Below are 25,047 nucleotides of genomic sequence, written 5' to 3'. Positions count from 1 at the left end.
AAGAAGAAGGAGAAAAGGGGGAGAAGAAGAAGATGAAGAAAGAAGAGGATATACATGTAGAGAAAGAGGGGTTAGAAGACAAAAAAGGAAGAACAGGAGGAGGAAGAAGAAGGGAAAGAAAAAGAAGAAAAAAAAGAAGAAGAAAAAGAAGAAGAAGAAAAAAAAGAAGAAGAAGAAAAAGAAGAAGAAGAAAGAGGAGGATAAACTTGTAGAGAAAGAGGGGTTAGAAGACAAAAAAGGAAGAAAAGGAGGAGGAAGAAAAAGAAAAAAGAATGGGAAGAAGACAGAGAGGAAGAAGAAGAGAAAAAAAATATAAAGAGAGAGAGACCTATGACAAAAGTGCCACAGAGAAAAGAGAAAACAGAAGAGAGAGAAACGTAATTTCAGTAAGCTAGGTAGTATCATCATTAGATATGAACTCTCCCTGACCTCACATGTCCCATGAATTCATAATGTCTTGCCCAGGGCATTTGAAAAAAAAAGAAGTTCTATCTCCCTATCATTCAATCCTCTGTATGGTGACATTCACTCTTGGTAACAATCCTATTCTCTGCTTTTTGACATTCATGATTTTGTTGTTTTATTTTTTTAGCTTAATGATATCAGTCTTGACAGCAACAACAGATTGCAACCTCTTTGTTCAACAAGCATGCAGTCTTGGGAGCAGTTTATTTGATAATATTTTTACTGACATCTTGTTATAAGCTACTGAAATTCTTGAATCTTATTGGCTCAAGAGCAAACTGAAAATCTCTGACAAGATTACTCCTGTGGTCATTGTCTGTATTAAAATGCATGATCTCACAAGGGTGGATCAGAAAATGTGATATAGTTTTGTTCCCTCGTATTTTTGTTTTATCAAGAGTTGCCTTTATAGTTTACAGGTATTAGATGGGAATGTATCTGCTTTATGTGGTGTTGACATTAAATCCTGAAGATCAACAACCAGCATTTATTTTGGTTTTATTTTTGCTCATTTCAGGAATAGCAAAAATGTCTGAAAATAGATCGGAGACCTGTTTCACAAATGCCCTAGTTCTACTTCTAGCAATATATTGATTCATACTTTTAATATTGCAAATCTGTTATTGTAACATGTTTTATGAAACCGCCTCTGATTTTACATCCATATTTCATATCAGCTGGGTATTTTTGTGGTCTGCCCAGGAGGGGGGCAGAAATGTCTGAAAATAGATCTTGGGGGAGGGAGGGGGTGTTTCATGAAGAGTTAAGAATGATAGAGTTGCACTTTAAATGTCTAATTGTACATGTACATGTATGTTTACATAAAAGGTATTTATCACATTGGTCAAATCATGCTATACAAAAGAAGAGGTATGCTGCAGCATATTTATTGATAAGATTGTGCATTATACTCATACACACATCAGCATTAAGCATGACATTATTAAAAGTCACATTTAACTCTTTTGTGAAATAACCCCCCCCCCTCAGATTTTGCATTCATACATTTTGTGAGAGTCTCCCGTATCCATAGATTTTTATTTGCATTGATGCAAGCATGTAATGGCCGTTGAACCACTCTCTGATTACTGTCTATCATGTGAGCAAGAGGCCTGATGCTTCGCAAGCAATTTACCCGGGCAAGAACCCTCCCCGGTTGTTTTCCTTAATTTACCAGTATAAAGGAGGATAATTTTCAGCCACTTTTTTGTGATTTTAAACGTAGGTAGAGATTGGGTAGAGTTGATGGAAGGTCATATCAATACAACTGAGGAGTGATTGTTTTCACTTTTTGGCGGTTGTTTGTTTGTTTCTCAAAATGGTATTAAAGCTAGTTGTACAGCATATGAGTGAATTTACGATTCCAGAGATTGTTTCATGAAATAAAATGACAGTGGCTCTCATTGACAACTGTTATGAGCTACTTGAATGCTTGAATCTGATTGGCTCAGAGCCCGATTCTGCGCTAGCAATTTACCTAGGCGCATTTTTTCCCACATTATTTCCCAGAAGGATAGTTTGTACGGTTACACTTCGTAATTCCAAAGGTTCGTAATTCTGAAGGTTCTTTATTCCGAAGGTTTGTAATTCCGAAACACGTAAATTACCTATACCTCGATGTTCGTTATCCGAAAACGAAAAAGGGTTCGTTAATCCGAACATATGTGGCGTAATTCCGAAGGTTCGTTAATCCAAAAAGGAAATGAGGTTCGTTTGTCCGAAAATGAAATGAACAACGAACCTCATTTCGTTTTCGGATTGTCGAACCTTCGGAACAACGAACCTTATTTCGCTTTCGGATTAACGAACCTCCGGAATATCCGAACCTTTGGAATAACGAAGCTTCGGAATTACGAATGTATATGAGTTTGTACATAGCAACATTTATTGTGATTTTAAACGTATATTGTACATGTATGTAGGTGGAGACTGGGAAAAGTGAAGAGTACACGTAAAAGCCTTTTGTCATTTTGTGTTATTGTTTAGTTTGAGTTTTAACGTTTTTTCTCAATATGGTAGATTATCGAGGAACACAGATGTTAAACAATCATGTGGGTAAAAGTATGCACCTGAATTTCTCCACTGCGAATATGAACACATCAACCATTCATGTTCTTTTATAAGCTGCGGTCACAGGGATGAGAATGCATAGTAAAGTCTGGACACAGCGTGTTCACACTAATAATATTGATGGCCTTGTGTTCATTTTGCATTAAATATATTCAGGTAATACATTAGAAGTAGATCATCATTTTCTCCCTGTAAATATATCAACCACTCGTATTAGCTACGAGAGGGATGAAAGTGCACACAGTGTGGACAAATCATGTTCACACTAATCTATGTTCTTCTGTTGATTTTGCATAAAACATTGTATTCAGTTCCCTGTTCATTCATGCGAATATGAACACATTGGTCACTTGCATCATTAAATGACAATGAGATGGATACCTTGTGGACAAGGCATGTTCACACTTGTATTCGCTGACCATCTGTTGAACCCGTCCTCATCAGTTTGCGGAGGTTCTGAGCAACGTTCATTTTATCAGAAAGGCCAACCACCTTATACACTCCCGGGTACATCAGCCAGCAACTCCACATCACCCACAGCGATTCATTCCCACGTTTTTTTTCCTCTTCGTTCATTCGTTAAGGACCCATCTCATCGCATCGTCGTCTTCCCTCTCTCTCTCCTCTCTCTCTCTGCGCATCCCACCCCTACCGTCCCGGACGGTGTCCTCTGCGTGAACTCCAAGCTTGTCAGGAGATATTTATGTAATATATGCCTTTTTTCTCTCTCTTTCCCATACGATGCGATGCTGTCTGCCCAAAGCTCGCATAGACTTCGTACAATATGTACCAGTGTGTGTGGATGTGTGTGTATGTGTGGGGGAAAATGCATCGGAGGGGTTTTTTATGTGTAGGTGTGTTTGAGTATTGAGTAGTGGCGGATGAACATGGGTGTGTGTGTGTGTTTTTTGTGGGTTACATTTTACATGAAAAAAGCAGACAGACTTTGCCCAGAGAGAGTGTGTATGAGACCGTTTCTCTCTTTCTCTATCTCCTACTCTCTCGCTCTTTCACTCTCGCTTGATATATATTTTCTTTCTTCCTAAATTTTCTTCTTTTGCTGTTAAAAAATGGTGTATACTTCACAATCCTTTTCCCATTTTATATTTTACAGAAATAATTTTATATTGTTCGATCATTCACAATCTTTGTCCCATTTATATTTTATAAAGTAAGCTTAATATACATGTAGTGTTCAATTTTTAAATACTCTGAATATGTTACATTTACAGATCTCTCTCTCTCTTTCTCTGAACGTATGTTCAACTCTCAATGCATTTTTTAAAATATGCAGCTCTTTTTGTCAGATTCTGACTTTTCTGAATGCTCAATTATTATTTTTTTTTATATTTACTATAAATGTGACAAAATTTCTTAGAATAAATGTGGCACAATGGCAAATAAAAAAATACAATGCTTCTGAATAGATAACTGAGCTTTAAAACAAATTTGATTATGAATGAGCCAACCTATTTATTTTTTTTAGCAGAAAGGATGGATATTAGAGCCAGATAAATATTAATCAAATGGTGACACACTGAAAAAATGTCCAAAAGAAGTATGTATACAACTTCTGACTATTTATAAATTTGTTTAATACCATTTTTATTTTTTATTAGGGACAGTGATTATCCATATTGTACAGGTATTGAAAAAATAAAAACAAAAGTCTGTCTAGGTTCTTTGCATTTCTTGTGAAAAATCATTGAAACCTTTTCAAAATGGAATTCATGTTTTCAATGTGCACATTTACCATTTTAGGTCAATGTTATTAAAGATGGAATGACTGGTTTTCATTAATGGAATTTTTTTTTTCAAAACAGAAAATAACTAACCTTATTTATCAATTATATATAAAGTTTTGCCATCACATTTCAGAATTTACTTTGTCTAGATAGAAAGATTCCTCTAAGGAAAGGTTGTGATGAGTTTTCACTCTTAAAGGAAGAAAATTAAGAATGAATAGGGGAAATTTATGGTGGAAATATGCATTTGAATCGCATTATATTGACCATGGTAATATATTGTATATCCAAACAGTGTGATATATTTCATTCAAATCAGTCAAATGTGTTTTATACCCAAACTTTACTTTGAAGTTTTCACTTTTGTTATGGTATTTTGCTTCAAGATTGATATGCATTGCAGAAGCTAAGTATCACATACATGTACATATATCTTTCACAGATTAAAAACAAAATACAAACGTAATACTTTCGAGAAGAAATAATATGGAAATAGTATTATAAAAAAAATATATATACAAAACATGAATGAATAGGAAGCCCAATAATGCATCTTTTGTTTCATTTTTTTGGGGGGGGTCGCAATATAAGTTCAAATATAAAGACCAAAAGTCAGCAGGATATTTCAAATAGTTATGATGTAAAAGAAGAAATTCAAATTAACCCCCAGACAATAATTTCTTTACCTTTCCTTTTGACTCTTTGGAAATTGCTCGGAACAATTTGGTTCTGTATATTTTCTGCCTTGTTTTATTCAATTTATGTTTTTTCCAGGATATCCCATTCTGATTGGATGTTGTTGGGGTTTTTTGGTGTGTTTTTAAATACTTTCCATAATTATTATATTTAATTTTATAAACAACACAAAATTGGCAGCTCACTGGCTGAAACATATTGCAAACATAAAAAATCAATAGAAATAGTATATAATTATACTTTTAAACATTAACACAAATTATGGGTCAACTTGTAAAATTGATAAATTGCCAACTGTCATTAATAAAAAAAATATAGTAGCCTAAATAATAATTCAATGGATTTCTACTGTGTTTAATATAAAACACAGAAACAGCCACTTCCTAATTGAACAAATAAATATTAAAAATATAGATTTTTTTGCTAAAGCAAAGGTCAAAGTGTGATTGAATTAGATTATAAAAAAATATGTTGTGCAGATTTAACAGATATGAGTTAAAAAGAGCTTATTACTTTCAGGGGATTATGACATATTAAAGAAGTTAAATAATGTCAAAAGAAACAGTTATTTGCAATGTGATTTCTACAGGTCAGGTATGTCTAACATGTGTCTTCTAATACCGTTTTTAGCACATCCGGCCCGAAGGGCCAGATGAGCCTATGACGTGGCATCCGTTGTCTGTCGTCCGTCCACAATATCAAAATGCTACTACTTCGCCATTTCAAGTCCGATTTCGATTCTGTTTGCTTTAGATATGATAGCAGTAGGTGGGGAATCAAAACTTCTACACAGAATTTTGAAACTCATTAAATATGCTAATTTATGCACATTTTTCAAAATTAAAAAAAAATGCTTCTTTATTTTTTGACCGATTTTGAATTTTTTGCTTCCATCTGGTAGAGCTTCATGAGGTTCACCAAACTTCTACACAGAATTTTAAAATTTTGACTAGAACAATTTTGCAATTTACGCATATTTTTAAGGATTCACATATGCTTCTTCTTAATTTGTTGACCGATTTTGATTTTTTTTCTTCCATCTGGTAGAGCTTCATGAGGTTCACCAAACTTCTACACAGAATTTATTTATTTGGAGTAGAAAATTATTTATGCTAATTTATGCGAAATTCATAAATCACAGAAAATACCTCTTCTTTATTTGTTGACTGAATTTCAAAATGCTTCTTCTTCATCATTTCAAGTCTGATTTCAATTCTGTTCATGCTTTATATGACAGCATTAGGTGGGGATTAAAAACTTCTACACAGAATTTTGAAACTCATTATAAAGATGCTAATTTATGTATATTTTAAAAAATTCACATAAAGTGCTCCTTCGATTGTTGACCGATTTTGATTTTTTTTTCTTCCATCTGGTATAGCTGCATGAGGTTCACCAAACTTACATGCATACACAAAAGTTTGAAATTTTTTCTAGATCATTATTTATGCTAATTTTATGCAAAATTTATTCATAAATCACAAAAAATGTTTTTTCTTCTTCATTTGTTGATCATTTTCAAGTTTGTTTGCTTTATATGATAGCTCGAGGTGGTGATACAAAATTGCAACACAGAATTTTGAAACTCATTAAATATGCGAATTTATTCATATATTTTTAAAACTCACAAAAAATACTTACTTTATTTGTTGATTGATTTTGATTATTTTTGTTCCATCTGAGAGCTACATGAGGTTCACCAAAGTTCCGCACAGAGTTAAGAAATTTTGACTTGAAAAATATTTATGCTTAATTCATATGAAATTTATTTGTAAATCACAAAAAATGCTTCTATGTCATTTCTTCATCAATTTCAATTCTATATCCTCAATTTATGTCACCAAGATATACAATAGTTCACTACAGTGTCAACTTGGCTGAAATCAAAATGACGAAGAAGCATTTTGAAATTCAGTCAACAAATAAAGAAGGGGCTTTATTTGTTGTTTGATTTTGATTATTTTTGTTCCATCTGAGAGCTACTTGAGGTTCACCAAGGTTCTACACAGAGTTTAAAAATTTTGACTAGAAAATTATGTACAGTATGCTTTAATAATTTTTATGAAATTTATTCGTGGTTCACAAAAATTCTTATGTCATTTCTTCATCAATTTCAATTCTATATCCTCAATTTATGTCACCAAGATATACAGTAGTTCACTACAGTGTCAACTGGGCTAAAATTAAAATGACGAAGAAGAAGCTTTTTGAAATTCAGTCAACAACTCAACAACCAGGATGCGCATACATTTATGTGAAATTTAGCAAAACTGTAAAATGTTATAAGTTTCTTATTTTACATCTGACTTTGATGAAATTTTCAGTGTTATACTCGTTGGATTTTTCTCTTTTTATTCAAATCAACTTTTTGTTGGGATGGACTCTGTCCTTTAAAGATAAATTATAGTAGTTGCAGTAAACACTGATTTCACAAGAAAATGTGTGAAACCAAGCTTAATTGTTGCTATATCATCGAGGATCTAGATCTGGCACAGTTACATAAACTGAACTTTGTGAAATCTTGAAATCTACGCTGAAAATGTTCACACTGAAGATAACCAACACAGATAAGCGCATGTGGGACAGTGTATTATTATCGCTTTGAATGTCGGCTCGACGCTTGACCCGAATCCTGTGCTTACTTGCTAATTTCTCAGCAATTACACAATTTCTTCCAGAATCCTTTGGCACATATTTTTTCTTTATACAAACAGACACTTTGGTGGTCATTTCATTGGATTCTGTACGACCTCATTTTGAAATCATTACCACAACTGGGGGGTGTTTCACAAAGATTTAAGTATGACTTAGAGTCGCACTTAAATGCCGGGTTGCGTACGGTATGAAAGGCTTGACCGCATTGGTCAGATCGTCTCAAGAGGACGCGCACTGATGCGTATCTATCAATAAGATCGCGCGTTGCATATCTTGTACGCGTCGGCATTTAAGTGCGAATTAAGTCATACTTAAATCTTTGTGAAACACCCCCCTGGAATTTATCTTTAAGTATCTAAAACATGACAGAACTTGAACACTGGAATAAAAAAATTGTCATTTTCTAGTGGGGTTCACCAACTCTTAAAGATAAATTCCAGTTTTGGTAACGATCTCAAAATGAATTTTTACAGAATCTAATATAATGACCATCCAAGTGTCTGTTGTATGAATAAAAAACATGTGCCAAAGGATTCTGGAAGAAATTGTGTAATTGCTGAGAAATAAGCAAAATGAGCGGGGATTCGGTCACTTCCGTCGGGTCTTTATTCCAGCAATAATAATACACTGTCCCACGTGTGCCTATCTGTGTTGGTGATCTTCAGTGTGAACATTTTTTCAGCGTAGATTTCAAGATTTCACAAAGTTCAGTTTATGTAACGGTACCAGATCTAGATCCTCGATGATATACTGACAATTAAGCCTGGTTTTACTGACATTCTCATGAAATCAGTGTTTACTGCAACTACTGGAATTTCTCTTTAAGCACCACTATACAAGTCCCAACAAGCATCTATATAGATGTTTTTGTTAGTTTTCCTTGTTTCCCATTTGCAGTGTATTGTTTCAATGTGATGTGTCTACAGGCCCCGATTGGATCATGCTTGCAACGTTCTTAACATTCTTGGAATTGAGGCATTCTTTCATGTACATTAATGTATGTAGCACCCCCCCCCCCCCCTTTCATCCATCCATTCCTTTTCCTTCAAGTATCATTTCCAATATCACAACACTAATCGTCTGTACTTACGAGGACTAATGATTACTTTTATAAAAGCTTCAGAACATTCCATAGTGTGTGCAATGTCAGCTTGATCTAATCTTCTTTCCAAAAAAAAATCTAAAAAGCAAATTTGATAAAGTTAAACCCTAATTTTGAATTTTGGGGTAGTAATTATGTGGGACGATTTTGAAGTGATCCATTATATCTTAATACAACTTTGAATCTTCATGCTTAATCTACTATCCTCATTCCATCTAATGACACCCCCCCCCCCCCCGGGGAAGGGGGTCGTCACTGCCATTAAAGATGAAAAAAAAATACTTTAAATGTGTTGTTTTCATGTACAGGCATTGTCCACAGAGGGGCAAACAATGAAAAAAAAAGTTTTACAAAATTTAAAAAATCAGGGGAAAATGGTACATGTACATGATCTATGCATTTCAATGACCTAGATAATTGTAAAGCAAGGGGAAAATACACAGAGACTCGGGGGCAGTTGCAGGGGCATTCGTATTTGCCCCTAAAATGCTCAAAATAGCCTTAGAAATTAACAAGTGCCCCAGAGAATCCCCAGAACACTCCCAAGTTTATCAAATTAACCAGAGTGCAGACAGTTAACACTCTGGGTAGTGAAAAGTTTACCCTGAAAATATAAGATATCATGTATTTTTATTTTTTAAATTTTTGCCCGGTGTAGTAAAGTGAATATATTTCACTATCGAAAGTGCAATATTCAAGGCTTTATTTTTAGTGGTGGGGGAAGCATGCCAGAATAGTTTAAGGGTATTCTGAGGATAAAAGATAATTTCCTGTTCAGGATATATTCTGGGATCCATTTGATAAAACTTGCATAACAACAAATATACCTACGGTACAATAGCAGTTAAAAACTACTGAAATCATTCATTTTCATTGGCTGATAGCAAACTTGTACATTATTGTAACAAGTGTTTATGAAACAGGGCCCCTGAATGTCCCATGTTGCCCACATTTAAATGACAGTGCCCACTTTCTCCTTCCTGAGGGCTAATTCATTTTCATAATTTCACTAATTTTTTTCTGTATACAATTTCTTGGCCTGCAGTATTGCGTATTCCATGAAATCATGTAACTTCTTTATTCTTCCCGGACTTCTTGATATTTTAAGTCGTCGGTATCGCAGAAAACTGGGGGCATTTTATTTTAACACACATTGTACAGTACATAGCGAGACTCATCCAGGGTTCTGGAAATGATTTTTTGATAAGTGCTGCTTGTTTTGAATAAAAATTTGATTTTAAAGGTCACGTCCACCTCAGAAAAATGTTGATTTGAATCAATAGAGAAAAATCAGACAAGCACAATGCTGAAAATTTCATCAAAATCGGATGTAAAATAAGAAAGTTATGACATTTCAAAGTTTCGCTTATTTTAAAAAAATAGTTATATGAACGAGCCAGTTACATCCAAATGAGAGAGTCGATGATGTCACTCACTATTTCTTTTGTTTTTTATTGTTTTAATTATAAAATATTTCAATTTTTACGAATTTGAGGATTAGGACCTCCTTGCCTGAAGCAGAAAATGTTAAAATAATGGAATTCCATGTGTTCAGGGAGGAAGAAACTTCATTTCACATGACAATGACAAGAAAATCAAATTATTTCATATTTCAAACAATAAAAAACAAGAAATAGTGAGTGAGTGACATCATCGACTCTTTCATTTGGATGTAAGTGGCTCGTTCATGTAATTGTTTTGTGAAATGAAGCGAAACTTTAAAAATGTCATAACTTTTTTATTTTACATCCGATTTTTATGAAATTGTCAGCGTTATGCTTGTTGAATTTTTCTCTTTTTATTCAAATCAAGTTTTTGTTGGAGTGGATTTGTCCTTTAAGCGACAAAAAATGGCTTTCACTCCAAAAGGAAAGGGACTGGGGTCATGAAAGTACGAAAAAAATGATACTCAATCCAAAATGAAAGTGATTTTGATTCAATAGCACATGGATTGGATTCCCAGGGGTTGCTGTCCATTGTAAATTTCACATGCAGCACCCACTTGGCAAATCATGGGGGTACTTCTGCACCCCTGCTCCCCACAGCCAGCTTGGAATCAATATGAAATAGTGATTCTCCGCAAACTTCCAAAAAAAAGTACAAGGAATAACATTTTTTTTTGTAGCCTAGTTATGAAGAATCAATTAAAAAAAGTTGTGAGACAGCGGCTGCAGCCGGCTGTGAGGATTGTTTTTCCCCTTCTTTCATCCAAAGGGAATTTCTCAGTGCTAATGAGCATTTTGTTTACTTCACTTTGAGTGGTAATGGGGTATTTGTGGCTTCATACAGATGTGAGGTGATTATTAATACTCATATGAAAGTGGAGGGCCTTCATCAGCCTTGTATGGTTTCATGGTGATGATGGCAGTGATGGGCTCGGTATCACACAATCATTGGTTTAGGATGATGGTGATGCTTTCGCTGGTGTTGGTGGTGGGGATGATGATGGTGATGATGGTGGTGATGGTGAATTCAGTGATGATGATTTCGGTGATGATGATGATATTGGCGAAAAAGATGATGATGATGATGATGATGATGATGATGGTGATGAATGATGATGGTGATGACAATGATGATGATGATGATGGTGATGATGATGATGATATTGATGGTTATGATTGTGGTGGTGATGACGATAGTGATGATGATGATGGTGATGAAAATGATGATGAAGATGATGACGATGGTGATGATGATGATATTGATGGTGATGATGATGATGATTATGATTGTGGTGGTGATGATGATGATGATGATGATGATGATAATGATACTGATGGTTATGTTGTGGTGGCGATGGTGATTTCAGTGATGATGATAAATATATTGGTGATAAAGATGATGATGATGATATTGATGGTTATGATTGTGGTGGTGATGAAGATGGTGATGATGATGATGATAATGGTGATGAATGATGATGATAATGATGATGGTGGTGATGATGATGATATTGATGGTTATGATTGTGATGATGATATTGATGGTTATGATTGTGGTGGTGATGACGATGGTGATGGTGGTGATGGTGATGATGGTGATGGTGGTGGTGATGGTGATTTCGATGATGATAATGATATTGGTGATAAAGATGATGATGATGATGATACTGATGGTTATTGTGGTGGTGATGATGATGATGATGGCGGTAGTGGTAGTGGCGGTTGTGGGGTTGATTATGATGGTAATATGGTGATGATGATGATGATATTGTTGATAATGATGATGATTTATGGTAATGATGGTGATGATGAAGATGATGATTTATAATGATGATTATGATGATGATGATGGTAATATGATGATGATATTGTTGATAATGATGATGATTTATGATAATGATGGTGATGAAGATGATCTAAAATGATGATGATGATAATGATGGTGATGATGACGATGATGAGGATGGTGAATAAGTTGAACAGTGAGGATAATGAAGCTAAATGATGTTCATTATGATGGTGATGATGATGATTATGATAATGATGTTGGCGATAATTTTTTTTTTTTCTGCTAATGCTGGTGATACTGATGGTGATAATGTTATGATTTTAATAAGAGCATGAGCATTTACGATGATACTAGTCCTGTATGATTGAAAAGTACATTTAGCATGTAGTTTGAAAACTGACACTGGCTCTGGTCCGACGGTCCCAGACCAGTAAAAATTGCTGTCGGCCGGTAACTTTTCAGAAATACCAGATTTACTGGTCTGACATGACCAGTAAAAAAATATGTCAAGCTGATATATATTTTCTCTTCTTATCTTAAAAATGGCCTTCCAAACTTGATAAATGGTTCTCATGAATTGTGTATGTATGTATGTGTGTACTGTTTGTTAGTATGTTTTTTGGGGGGAGGGGAAATAATAGCAATAGAAGACGGCAAAATAAGTCTTTTTTATGTTTTTCTTTATTTTGGGGAACCAATAAATTTTATGTTCGGACCAACAAAAATGGAAAAAAATGGGTTTCTACTGGTCCGACTTAAAGAGCTTGGACCAGTAGAACAAAAGGGTTAGTGTTGAGCCCTGAAAGGGTTTTAAAAAAAAAGATCTATGTTTAAGTACATATACATGTAGTATCTTGATATAAGTGCTTACATTATACATTTTCCTCTAGTTTCAATATTCTATCAAATTTTTTTAAAGATATGTGTTTGGGGACTACATGTATTGTGATTAGAATTAATATTAATCTGGAAGTCCACCCGTTTATTGCCTCAATGTGAACAGAGCTGGTTTGGTCAGTGAATGGACAGGTCAATTAGTCTGTTATTGTGACGAGTTCATACCCAAACCACCCTGGGATCCTCGAGCCCAGCTGCCAGGGTCATACGTAAGATCAATCCCAATATAGAATTCTGGCTGGGAAGCCTCGTCTCGTCAACATCCTAACTTCATCTTCCCCCCCCCCTTCCCCCATCTCAGGGTGCCCAAACCCTTCAGAACATTCCATCCCGCTTTGATATTTGACCATTACCGGAATATAAGCATGCATGGAGAGTAGAGAAAACAATGATGGGTAAATTCCAGGACATTTAAACAGGGGTTCATCCCGCAAGGTTGTTTGGAGCGGCGGCGTATGCGACGCTTCATTGTGTCAAAAAGAAACTTTCCTGTGTAAGATAACTAGTATCATTAACCACAGGAGTGTCCTAGCCCATGCCTGACCATTTCCCACACATAGCATATAAATGTCACTCTTCTGCATTAACATTATGTGTCGGATGACGTATAGGGGAAGCAACTCCCACTGTGGTCGTGGCGTGTGCAACGCATCTTTTGTGAAGAATGCTCCTGATCGTCCTGATTAACCCAAAGAAATTTTTTGCACCCAAACCTTTTGATTTATCGCTCCCCTCCCGGAGTACCTCCTCTCCTCGGTGAGAGGTGCGCCGAGGGGGTCACTGCGGCTACCGGTGGTTTCATGAATCGCGCTGCCCTCGCGGTCTGATGCAGGTACAGTCACTGAATCACCCCATGGCTGCGGAGTTCCGAGCCATCGTGTGACCTCTGACTCTGCCTAGGCACTGGGCAGGCGGGGGGTGCGCAGCCGTGATCTCGAGGTGGAGATGGGTGCCGTGTGCAAAATGTAGGTGAAGATGTCTGGTTTTGCTGCCCTCGTTGTTTGCCTGCTTACGTGCAACATATATTTTAAATGTCTGGAAGAAGGAGAAGAAAGGCTCTTGGCTAGAGGCTTTTTTTCTTCTCTCTTTATACAGTATACCCATGCAAGGCACATATACACCTCTACTAGACGCCGTGTCAACATCATTTATGCACACGTGTATTGCAACGCATCTCTATCAAGATTTCCTATGCAATAGTTCACCATCTACTATAGATAAGAGTGATATAGACACACACTAAATCTTTATACACTTAATACTCGCATCGCACATAATTAGCCAGATGAAATCATACAAGTGGTTATTAGGAAGATGGAAAAGATTGAATGAGGTGGGGACAAATCTTTTAATATTAACTTTTAAATGGCTTCTCGGGGCAGTGGCCTGTCCTCTCTGTATTGTAGCTGCAGGTTTTAGGTTCAAACCGCGTGTATACCCATCAGCTTTAATCATCCTTTGCAAAGTCTGTATAAATGCCACTTTTTGGAAAGGATACATGCATATTGACAAATGCTTTTAATGGGTAGCATAGATAATCACCAGGGCTTTTTATTTCCATTCTGCAACATCCATTTAGATTTTGTCAAAGAAATTCAGAGGTTGAATGGTTAGCGCCCTCTCTTGTTTGGAAGCATCATTGATGTCTTAAGTATGTTCTAGAACATGGATAACTAGTGACATATTTTGTTTTGATCATCATGTGATATATTCATTGCTAAAACCTACCAGCTTTTATTTGCCCAAGGTTGGACTGGCACCATACCATGGTATTTTAGCATGCATTTTTGATAAAGATAAGAATTTGTGTTTACCACTTCAGGGTTGAATAAAAACAACTTTGAATGCTGCTCAAAACCAAACTGACATTCTCGTGACCATTGTTAATAACCTCATCACGGGGTGATTAACATCACATTAATGATTACATTGATAACTAGATTCACCTAAATATAGATGTGCTGCAATAAATAATTGCCACTTTCGCATACATACATTTTTATCTTGTGGCAGCTAGTCATGTTGGAAAAAAAATATCCTTTACCAATATGAAGGTGACAATACCAGAGTTTGAATGTGATATGAGTGCTGCATATTTAAGTGGCCATAATTATTTTTTTTATTGAGTATTATCATTATGCCATCATCATTAATTCATCATCTTTATTCTTGTTGTCATTGAACATTATTAGGGTTGAGTCAAAAATATTTAACGCCGTTCAAACGACTGTTCAAAGCATAAGCATTTTCCAATATTGACACCTGTTTGGATGTATGAAGAAAATATCTTTCCCCCAAAGTTAAGGAAATTTCACTTTTTTTTTACATCCATGAAACATCCTTCTATTTTCATTAGTTCCTTGTAATTGCTTGTAATTGTTCAAATTTAGTTGGAAATTATCAAGAAAATAAAGGATATTCCCCTCTTTCTTGACTGTAGAAGATAATTTTCAGTTGCTGTCACACTTGGTCTACCTCCATGAGAGTCTGCATGTGGGACTACAGTGGCCTCGATCATGCCCTATATTGATTGGTCTTGATGGCCATGCTTGTATTTTGTGCCTTTTTTTTCATTTGTGTTGTATTGTGGATAAATGTGCCTTGAAAAAAAAAAATGGCCTTGACCGTTACATTTTTAAATTGGTTACAGAAATCTTCGCTCCTATTTCTTATTTTTCCCCCCTCTCTTTCTCTCTTTTTGAACTTTGACCCAGGTCGGAGGTAGAGGAGGTAAGAGCCGGCTCACGTTGGGCATGTCCGCCGCTGCCGAGTTCCGGAACCACTTGACGGACTTCAGCGAGCATTACGCACAGCTTGGGCCCGCCAGCCACGATAACCCGCCAGACGACGGACGACTCAAAAGTGAAGTCATCGTCAAAGAGAACAGACGGTATTACCTTGACCTCAAAGAAAACTCACGGGGGCGCTTTTTAAAAGTAAGCAATATTTGGTGATCTGGGTACATAGCCACATCAACAAAACCGACTACAGACCGATCAAAGCTAATACTTCATTTCAAATGGCGTATCATCAGACAGTTTGGTGTTGGTGTTATTGGTGTGGCTCTAGTAGTAGAATCCAGTCGAAGCACTTGTATTACAAGTAGATTCATGTATCATGTTGCCTTATAGCGAAGGCGTAGTAAGAATTACACACACACACATGGTTAGTACCTTTGAAACCAGGGGAAAATACACAGGAGCATGGATCAATTTCGCCAGTAAAATGCACAGAAAGCTCCTGGAATATCTCTTATTTACTGTAATATTAAAGAAAATGTTGAATATATACGTAGGAGATATGAAAAGAAGCCCTCCAAAATTATTCTGATAAAATTACCTGTTTGGAGAAGTTCTTACATGTATAGCCGAGAGTGGTTTGATTATCATAGTCATATCATTTTGTGACATCTGACCATATCCCTCACAATTTAGTCATTACAAATGGTTCTTGTAAACACAATAATTTGTTGTAATGATATTCAATGTTATCTCTTTGTTTGGTTCCTGGCAGTGTTTCATGATTGAAACAAACAATTGTATTAAACTCTAAAGGTCACCGCACACCTTACGACCCGATGGTCCGTGACCGAGTGATGGGAGATGAATCGCAAGGTAGTCATAAGCCTCGACACCTTACGACCCGTCTGGTCCGCGACTGAGTGAGGGGAGATGAATCGCAAGGTAGTCATAAGCCTCGACACCTTACGACCTGACTGGTCCGCGACTGAGTGAGGGGAGATGAATCGCAAGGTAGTCATATGCCTCGACACGCACACCTAGCGATCTGACTACCATGCTGTCTGTGACTCACGCATGCGCCTTTTGTATTTTGGCCACAGCAATTGAGAAAATTACGCTTAGTACTGCGTATGCGCATTGCATATCGTGTACGCATCGCAACTCTGCTGTCTGATTGGCTGGAAGATGGATTGAGTTTGCAATCCAGTTGTAAGGATTCAACATGTCAAATCTCTGACTGGTCTGCGACTACCAAGCTGGCATCACATCTCCCCTCACTCAGTCGCAAGCCAGTCGTAGACCAGTCGGGTCGTATTAAGGTGTGCGGTCGCCTTAAGTTTATGGTGAACCAAGCTTGTACACCGATTGGTATCCAGCCAGATTGAACACAGTGGTCCGTATTCTGAAGTCAAGTTTGTTCTAAACCCTGGTCTAAAGTTGTGGTCTATCTATGGATAGCCAATTGTGACATAAATCTCTATTGGTAGAGATTCAATGAATCAGCTCATTAAATCATTCTCAATTGTCTTAGAAGAATGAATGAGATAAAGAATTAGGAAAGAACACGGTGCACATTGAAAACATACAATAGATAAAATTTTGAAGTGTTTGGCTTCCTATAAATTTAGAGCAGAGTTAGACCCGACTTTACAATTGATTGCATTCACTGCAATGTATAATTAATTGTGAAAATCAAGCAAACGATCAATCGCTAAAATTGAAAAAAAAATATTTAAAAAATGCTGATTTAAAGGTTCCAAGGGATTGTTGGGATATAACTGAGGAGGGGAGACGATTCCAGTCTTTTATAGTCTGTGGAAAAAAAGGAGTTTGCATGTGCATTTGTTCGGACATGTTTGATGTAGAACTGCTGGTCATGGCCCCGTCTTGCTCGATTTTCCTTTTAGAGGGATGTTTTCCTTGGCCTGTATGGTGTCAGGTTTAACTTAGACCATGGTCTAACTCTGTGCTAAAATTATGGTAAGCCAAACGTGTCAAAATTTTTATTAAGTTGTGTGTTTCTTACGTTTACTGTGCTCTTTCCTGATTCATCAATGGTGAAGACAATTATCTACTTATACTTCCTAGACAATTATGAATGATTTGAGAGCCAAATGAGCTGAAATATTATATCCTTACTGTTAGTGATTTATGTAACAATTGGATATACATACTTAAACCACAACTTTAAACCTAAGTTTAAGTTAAACCAGACTTCGGAATATGGGCCATTGTAGTTTATGTCCATTAAACCATGAGTCATCTTGAACAAGCAGGTGATTTTGGAACTCTGCCTTTCATTTGTAAACATGAATGGTATCTCTTTCTGTTTATACCTTCAGGTGTCACAAACAGTGAACAGAGGAGGTCCAAGAACACAGATCGCCGTGCCTGCCCAGGGTCTTGTAGAATTCAAAAACGCCCTCACAGAGTTACTAGATGAATTTGGAGTGGATAGCACAGGTAAAATTGGAATAAGTTGAATTTCAAAATTGGAAATTATTTGAATGGACTGTCAGAAGCATGTGAAAGGAGGGATTTACCCTCCTGTTCAAGGATTTCCAAATTTTGTTAAGGGTCTTGTAGGAGTAAGAAATGCTCTCACAGAGCTACTACATGAATTTGGAGTGGATAGCACAGGTAAAATTGGAATAAGTTGAATTTCAAAATTGGAAATTATTGGAATGGACTGTCAGAAGCAGGTGATGGGAAGGATTTACTTTCCTGTTCAAGGATTTCCAAATTAATGCTCTCATAGAGTAACTTGATGAATTGGAGTGGATAGCACAGGGAAGATTGGAATAAGTTGTATATCAAAATTGGATATTATTGGAATCGTCTGTGAGAAGCATATGATAGGAGGGGTTTGCTTTCCTGTCCCCGGATTTCCAAACTTTGTTAAAGGTCTTGTCTAATTGAAAATTTAAAAATTTTGGTAGAGACTAATTCTTCTAAAAGCGTCTGATAGGAGGGATTTGATTACCTGTTCAATGATTTCCAAATTTTGTCAAGGGTCTTGTAGAATTCAAAAATACCCTCAGAGAGTTACTAGATGAATTTGGAGTGGGTACCACAGGTAAATTAGAATCGGTTTAATTTCAAATTGGAAATTACTGGAATGCCAATGGACTGTAGGGAATAGGATAGGATTAGTTTTCCACTTCAAGGATTCCCAAATTTTGAAATTGCCCTCACATATTTCATAAATGGTTGTTGTGGATAACACATGTAAATTGTAATAAGTTGAATTTCAAGAGCTTTCCTGTTCAAGGATTACCAAACTTTGTCAATGTAAACTCAATGAAATTGGAGTGGATAGCACAGATAAAATTGCAATAAGTTGAATTTCAAATTGTAAATTGTTGGAATGTTAATAAACTGTAGACAAATATAAGATGGGATGGATTAGATTTCCATTTCAAGGATTCCCAAATTTTGAAACCTTCCTCACACATTTCCTGAATAATTGTTGTGAAAAGCACAAGTAATTTGGAATAAGTTGAATTTCAAGATTGAAAATTATTGGAAATTGGAAATTTGGAATATACTAGACACAGAATATAATGGTATTGATTGACTTTCCTGTTCAATGATTACTTAACTTTGCAAGGGTCTTGTAGAATTATAAAATGCCCTCACAGAGTAACTAGATGAATTTGGGGTGTATAGCATAGGAAAATTTGAATGAGTTGAATTTCAAAATTGGAAATTATCTGAATGAACTTGTTACAACATGTGACGTAGTTGATTGGCTGTTATGCTCAGGGATTTCCAAATTTTGAAAATAGTCTCAGTTTTCTCAAATCTGACCTTAGTGGAAAATCAATTTTCTTCCGGGTCAAGGTTTTTTAGAAAAAACATCACAGAATCAAATAAGGATAGAGAGTAAAGATATATTGGAAAAAGTTACAATCCAAAATTGGAAATTGAAATTTGAAAAAGAAAGCACAGGGTAATCAACATTTTCCCCGTTTTACAAGATATTGGAAGCCAGGGGAAACAATATGCAGCAATTAGAAACATTTGTATTTAGTGCTGTAAAGATTTACTTTGATTATTGTGATGTATCTACTTTTGCAAGTTTATGTTTCATGAACTGCCCTCGAATATAGCACACAAATTTTTGCACAGTAGCGCCATCTTCCGGTGAACTATAGACCATACACTTACGTTTTTACCAACCCCACGCTAGCAAGCGCGGTAAACGTCCTCTTTGATTTTCGCCCTCGTGTTGTATTTCATTATCTTCGTTCACAAAGTTTCTTCTATTTTTGTTTTGTTGTGAAGCTTTAATCTTCTTATTTACATTGCTTTTATACACAGAGGAAGGTCAAGGAAATGTCCCAGAGAGTAGATCATTTAGGGTTGAAAATAAAAATTTCTACTTTGACATCGGACAGAACTTCCGTGGAGTTTACATGAGGATCAGTGAAGTACAGGTTAGAAACTGATTAGATAGTTCATGAACTGACTGATATACCTCTTTTGACAAATATTTATATGTGTAAATGTGTAGTGTCGTTGGTGTTATGTTTGGTTTGGATGTTGCAATCTGTGCCCCGCTTTCTTGGAAAGACCCAAATGTACATTGTATCTTGATTGTACTTATATTATTATTTGTATCTTGTGTATATTTTTATGCTTGTGCATGTATGTGATTGTGGTTTTTGAAGAAGCGGAAAAAGAAGCTATTACTTTTATTATTACTACTATTATTATTTTTATTATTATTATTAGATCAGATTAATTTAACCCTCAAGTGACCGGGGGGGGTGAATCAACCCCCCCTCAACATTTTCTGCGATCATTCCGCCGCATGAAATTTTTTGACCACGCCACTCACAGAGTTTATACTTTCAAGTGTCACGCATCTTTTGAGACAAAATTTGCGACGCCTGGGTTCCGAAATTACGCAACATTTGTAAGTGCATGTCAGACCAAAACTTGTTCCAAAACTTGATTTTGTGTACAAAGTCAATGCAAATTGAGTTTTCTCATCTTATAAAGATATGATTATTTTTGCTTTAAACAGCTGAAATCAATTGATTTTAGCATAATTATGCTTCAAAAAGGTTGTGCAATTAAATCTGGTGAAAAAAACTAAGAAAAACAAAAGGTTGAAAAACAAAGAAATCCATAAGAAATTCATAAAACAATAAATACTTAAGAAATTGATTTCCAAACCGATGTTTGATGTTATGCGAATGCTGTTCTTCATCATCATCACCTCTCACCCTCTTTTTCTCCACTTTTATACCCTCCATCCCAGCCTCGAAATCAATTCCGCACATCCGTCACGATTCCGGAGCGATCCTGGGCCCGTTTCCGAGACATCTTCTCAGAGTACGTCGACAGGATGAAGGAGATTAGAGCACCCGAAGGAGGAGGTCAAGGGGACGAGGGAGATTAGGATAATCCAACACTCACCTTAATCCCCTCAGAATCCTCATCCCCCTCAACAGAAGAGAAAAAAAAACAAAAAAAAGAAACAGACTCTATACCCTCTGCCTCAAGAAGACTGGAAAATGACGAAAAAAAGGAGAAAAAAATGGAGACAAGAAATCTATGACAGATGATTATTACATAACAGTGTGTGTATTCATGGCTTGGGAAAAAACAACAACAACAACATGAGATGGATATTTGTGTGGGAGAGACAGTTGTGATATAAAAAAAATAATAATTTATATAAATCTAAAGATTTTATCATATTGAAATGGATTTTTTGTATCAATGAAATTGAGGAATGATTATTTTTTTTTTGCAAGTGTGTTGGTTCAATAGAGAAGGTATTGAAACAATGTATTTGGTACAATAAACCACCAAAAAAATTGAAAAAGTCGAGTTTATGAATTCCAAATATGTGTATGCGGACACAGCTAAAGTTTCTTTTTTGTTTTGTTTTGTGAACACATCGCCATGACAATGATTTTAAGTCTCGGTAGGTGAGAAAAGGATCCATAAAATTAAATTTTAAGCCAATTGTCCAGAAAAATATAAATCATATTTATACACGATTTGGATATATCACTGATCACATAAAAAATGATCTAACTTGACTCTCCCAAATTGAAAATTTTGAAAAGTGAAATGGGTGTTGTTAGAGTTTACCTCTGAATCAAAGACAAAATATTTCAAATTCATGCCTGCTAATAGAAAAAAAACATGATTGGTATCAATTGTATGACACAATATGCTTGCGTGATAAAAACCAAGCAAAGAAGATGAACGAAAAAGGTTTTTAGCAATGCTTTTGTAATAATTTGATTTTAACAATGTCTAAGAGAATATTTTAAGGTATTGGAGTTAATTTGCAGAGGAACAATGAGCCATTTGAAAAGACAATAAATAACAGGACAAGGGGGGGGGGCGGTTCAAGGCTTGAAAGGGCACAACGTGACAAGGATTCAATTGCACCGACCAAGGACAGGAAAAACTGACCGTGGGATAAAACTGGCATCCGGATTGTTCATGCTGACACGCAGGATGGGGATACATTGAAGGAGGGGATGGATTACAGGTGAAGGACAGAATTGCCCGCGACACGGATAAACGGATGGTGAGACCGCTTCAGACGGAGTTTCCTTTTTACGGAAATATGTGTAGAGTTAACAGCCTGTGTGATTGCATATAACAAAATAGAGCTATTTAATAATTTGATGAAAAAAAGAGGAACGATGTAAAAAAAAAAGAATGAGGGAGACATATTTGTACATGTGTTTATGATAGAGAGCCTTTTCTAACATCAGAATTTTGAGTTTTCTTTTCTCTATTTTTCTGGATATATCTGGTTCCTGTTTCTCTTTTATAGTGACTGAATCAGACTTGATTACTTTTTTATAACAGGGGCAAGCGTAACCATTGAATTAATGTTCATGTGGTCCAGGGGCCTGTTTCACAAAACTTGTTATGATAACAAGTTTGTTAAAAGCTACTGAAATCCTTCAATCTGATTGGCTGATGGTAAACTTGTTACAGAGATTGTGCATTTGTTGTTATAACAAGTCTTTATGAAACGGTATTGTGATCTGTTCCAGCTTATTCATACACTCTTCCTTGCCTATATGTGGTATTCGATACTTTGTCTAAAAGGCATTAATTTTGTGATTTTTTTCTACTATCAATTAAGTGAAGGTGAATACTTTATCAGTCTTCTGTACAATTCACATTGGATCACAGAATTCGGAAATATGAAAATAATTTCAAAAAATCAGGAAAAAAAATCAAATCATTTGAAATTGTTCACTGTTACTCCATGCAATTACTAACGGGTCAACAAATTATTTCAATCTTACGCCTGCCCCTTAACAAGCATGTACAAAATTGCCAGAAATGTTTGACAAATCTCGGCCTTCACAGTGTAGAGAGAGAGAAAAAAATTCTGAGATAAATAAATCTTAAGAGAGTTATATTTACATTTTTCACTTGTGTCAAGCTTATATATATATGAATATTGGATATTTTGTCTTATTTTTTTTCTCTGTTATAAACAAAGAATTCTGCACATTTCTTTTTAATCCTGCCTACGGGAGCCCTGTAGCCAGGAGATGCCTCATAGAGTTATTTATATAATCATAGAGAGTGTTTTTTGTGTTGTGATGACCAACAAGGTGTTTCAAGCCATTGAGAGAAAGAGAGAAATATATCTCCCAATCTAATGTATAGTGTTGGTTTGTTTAGCTAGCGAGTTCACCGTTGCCCCCACGTAGCCCTATTAACGTATGGATTAGATCTGTAGTGGTATATATAGAGAAAGAAATTGGCAGCCATTTTGCTCCTACCTTATTGTTTTGCAATTACAGTGTAAGCGGTGAGGGCCACTCACTGGCAGCCATTTTGGTACACCCATCTTCATTGACTTGTATTAATGTTTATTTACAGCCATTGGCGACCCTAATCCTGCTTCATATCAGTCTTTTCAGCTTTTTAAAGAGAAGAATGCATTCTTTTCACAAGGCCCCACACTTACTTTTTTTTCTTGGACCGATCAGTCCATCAAAATCATCAATTTCATATTTTTGCTGGCCCAAAAAGCAAATTTGGTGGCACTAAAACAGTAGAAAAGATTACGATTTATCAAAACTTTGGTAGACCGAACGGGCCACCAAGTGTGGTCTTTTGCAGAATTTTGGTGGCCTGACTCTCATTTTTGGTTGCCCCGGGCCATTGCTAATGTCGAGCCCTGCTTTACAAGACTGCACATGCATCTAAACGAAGCGTATTCTTTTTGATGCCCTTAATATTGTGATTAAAACTTATTTCAAGCCAATCCATATGAGAGAAGATTCTTGTCAAAGCAGTCACTTATAAGGGCTTGTATTCTCAAACCGAGCTCATTCATCTTTTTTTATCATTGGATTAGGAAATTGTAGATGTAAATGGTTTCAAAAAGCCGGTGAACATTTGTGAGATGATTAGGAGCTGTAACTAATGTTAGATTACCCAGGGAATCAAAATTATCATTTGGAAAGAAACTAGAGCAGATTGACAAAGGGTCGGAATGTTTGATTTAGGACAAAGTGATTCCGGGGGAAAGAGAAAGGATTAGTAAACTCATGTTTGGTTGTACATTTGTGTATTATTTATGCTCGTTTGTTTCTTGTTCCATTTTGTTTGTTTAGAAAACAGCACAATCTTAACTCCAAATGATTATAATGGAATTAACATGAATGAATGATGGGGGGGGACCAGCAAGGATGTTTGTTTTATCCTATATTATTTTCTTATTGGTTATATTGCCAATTGCCTGTCAAATGCAGTGTCATTTTTCCTTTTCTGATTATAACAATCTCAAGAATTCTACATGTATACTGGTCAATCTGTTCATTCAAATATTTTGGAATCAGAAAATTCTCTTAAGCATAGCATATGCTCACTTTTTGTTCACATTTCTGGTCTGAAAAAATATGTTGACCTTGACGATTATTCAGCTTTCAAACTCAGTATTAAAGTTACTGTTTAGTTTGGCACTATTTTCAGAAATCATATGAAGGAAAATAAAACATTTTAAGATCAATGATTTTGAATTTTAGTGTTTTGGAGCTAAGTCAAACCTTTCAATTTGAAGCTTTGAATTGTTCATTCAATGAAGAAAAGGAGACGGAGAGAACATAAAGTCCCCCCCCCCCCCTCATCCTATTCATTGGGTGATTTTAAGTTCAGTGTTGACCTTTTGGTGTCGGTGTTGGGTCAATTTTTACACGATTATAACACCAAACATAAAATGAAGATGGTCCCGAAAAGTCACTCACTGGTTGTTGAGATGTCAATAATGTGATCTGGATCAGGTTTTAAAAACTCTGAATAAGTTTTGGAGCTAGGGGAAGCAATAATAATTTCAACACCAAGGCCAACACCGGACTTGAAATCACCCACTGGGTTGATCTCAAGTGGAGTCATACCCCAAAACCACTTATCTTGGCATGGAGTGTACAGATCGAAG

At 35.9% G+C, this 25,047-nt stretch overlaps 1 protein-coding gene across 3 annotated transcripts in view; it reads left to right on the top strand.

Moving 5' to 3' along the window:
- The window catches only part of LOC121416922 (transcriptional activator protein Pur-beta-like), a 59,459-nt gene extending 35,422 nt beyond the window's left edge, over nt 1-24,037 (top strand). For all 3 annotated transcript variants that reach the window (XM_041610452.1, XM_041610453.1, XM_041610454.1), the window contains exons 3-6: nt 15,579-15,800; nt 17,948-18,068; nt 19,929-20,044; nt 20,875-24,037. In XM_041610452.1, the coding sequence (XP_041466386.1) occupies nt 15,579-15,800; nt 17,948-18,068; nt 19,929-20,044; nt 20,875-21,015 (600 nt within the window). In that variant the 3' untranslated portion in view covers nt 21,016-24,037. The remainder of the gene's footprint in view (nt 1-15,578; nt 15,801-17,947; nt 18,069-19,928; nt 20,045-20,874) is intronic.
- The last annotated feature ends 1,010 nt before the right edge of the window (nt 24,038-25,047 follow it).

The sequence above is a fragment of the Lytechinus variegatus genome, chromosome 6, assembly GCF_018143015.1.
Source record: "Lytechinus variegatus isolate NC3 chromosome 6, Lvar_3.0, whole genome shotgun sequence".
In the NCBI taxonomy this organism is placed as follows: Eukaryota; Metazoa; Echinodermata; class Echinoidea; order Temnopleuroida; family Toxopneustidae; genus Lytechinus; species Lytechinus variegatus.
The sequence above is the reverse complement of the archived record's forward strand: the minus strand, read 5'-3'. Positions and strand labels throughout refer to the sequence as shown.